The 805-nt window shown below is 40.2% G+C and overlaps 1 protein-coding gene across 2 annotated transcripts in view; it reads left to right on the top strand.

Moving 5' to 3' along the window:
• Morc4 (MORC family CW-type zinc finger 4) overlaps positions 1-805 on the top strand; it is a 48,340-nt gene that overhangs the window by 32,382 nt on the left and 15,153 nt on the right. For both annotated transcript variants that reach the window (XM_031368645.1, XM_031368652.1), the window contains exon 12: positions 578-646. In XM_031368645.1, the coding sequence (XP_031224505.1) occupies positions 578-646 (69 nt within the window). The remainder of the gene's footprint in view (positions 1-577; positions 647-805) is intronic.

The raw sequence follows: 805 nt of genomic DNA, 5'->3' as shown, positions 1-805 counted from the left end.
TCCAATAGAGTTTGCTTTTAGGAAATATGTCCAAAATGGAAGAAAGTAAATGAATGAAGGCTAGGTCTGATTTGGAAGCACCCCCTCATAGTCTCCACATGTACCTAAGCACTTTCTATGCAGAGGAAATGAGACTGTGTAGTCAGCTTACGGGATAGACTAGTAGACGTTCCTTGTTGAACGTTTTCTTTCTTTGCCTGTGTTGTTTTATCTTTGTTTACACTTATCCAAGACAGAGCTTTCTAAGCCACTTCACTCCCTTGGAAAGCGACTACAGTACAGTCTCCAATCGGTATTAGTTCTTGTTTGTCATCTTCTCAGGTCTACTTGTGGCCACTGAATACATTTTTATTTATTTATTTATTTATTTATTTATTTTTGCAGTTTTGACTTTCATCTTTCTGGGATTCCCTTCTCTGTGCTATACATACAGCCAACTTGTATAGTGTGAATGGGATCCAAACTGTAGAATGTAACTCAATTGTTAAGCTGCTCTATAATAGTCATAAGGGAAGTAAAGAGTAAAAGCTAGGACCATGTTTTGGTTCCAAAAGATAATTTCCTCACTATACTACAGGAGATGCTCTGTTCCAGAAGAACAAGAACGCATTGATGAAGACTTACACCAGAGCAAGGCTAAGCAACAGTTGAGTATACATGAGGCGGTGTTCTCTATCCCAGAGGGAGGGGACCACAGTCCCTGAAATAAGACAAGGGGGTTGCCATCTTCGCCTGTCTGTTCTGCCAGTTCTTCCTTCTGTCACATAATCCAGAATGCCTCAACTCATCATCTTTTCCCTGTTCC

Source organism: Mastomys coucha, chromosome X (assembly GCF_008632895.1).
Source record: "Mastomys coucha isolate ucsf_1 chromosome X, UCSF_Mcou_1, whole genome shotgun sequence".
Classification (NCBI taxonomy): domain Eukaryota; kingdom Metazoa; phylum Chordata; class Mammalia; order Rodentia; family Muridae; genus Mastomys; species Mastomys coucha.
Note: the sequence above shows the minus strand (reverse complement) of the source record. Positions and strands in the feature narration are given on the sequence as shown.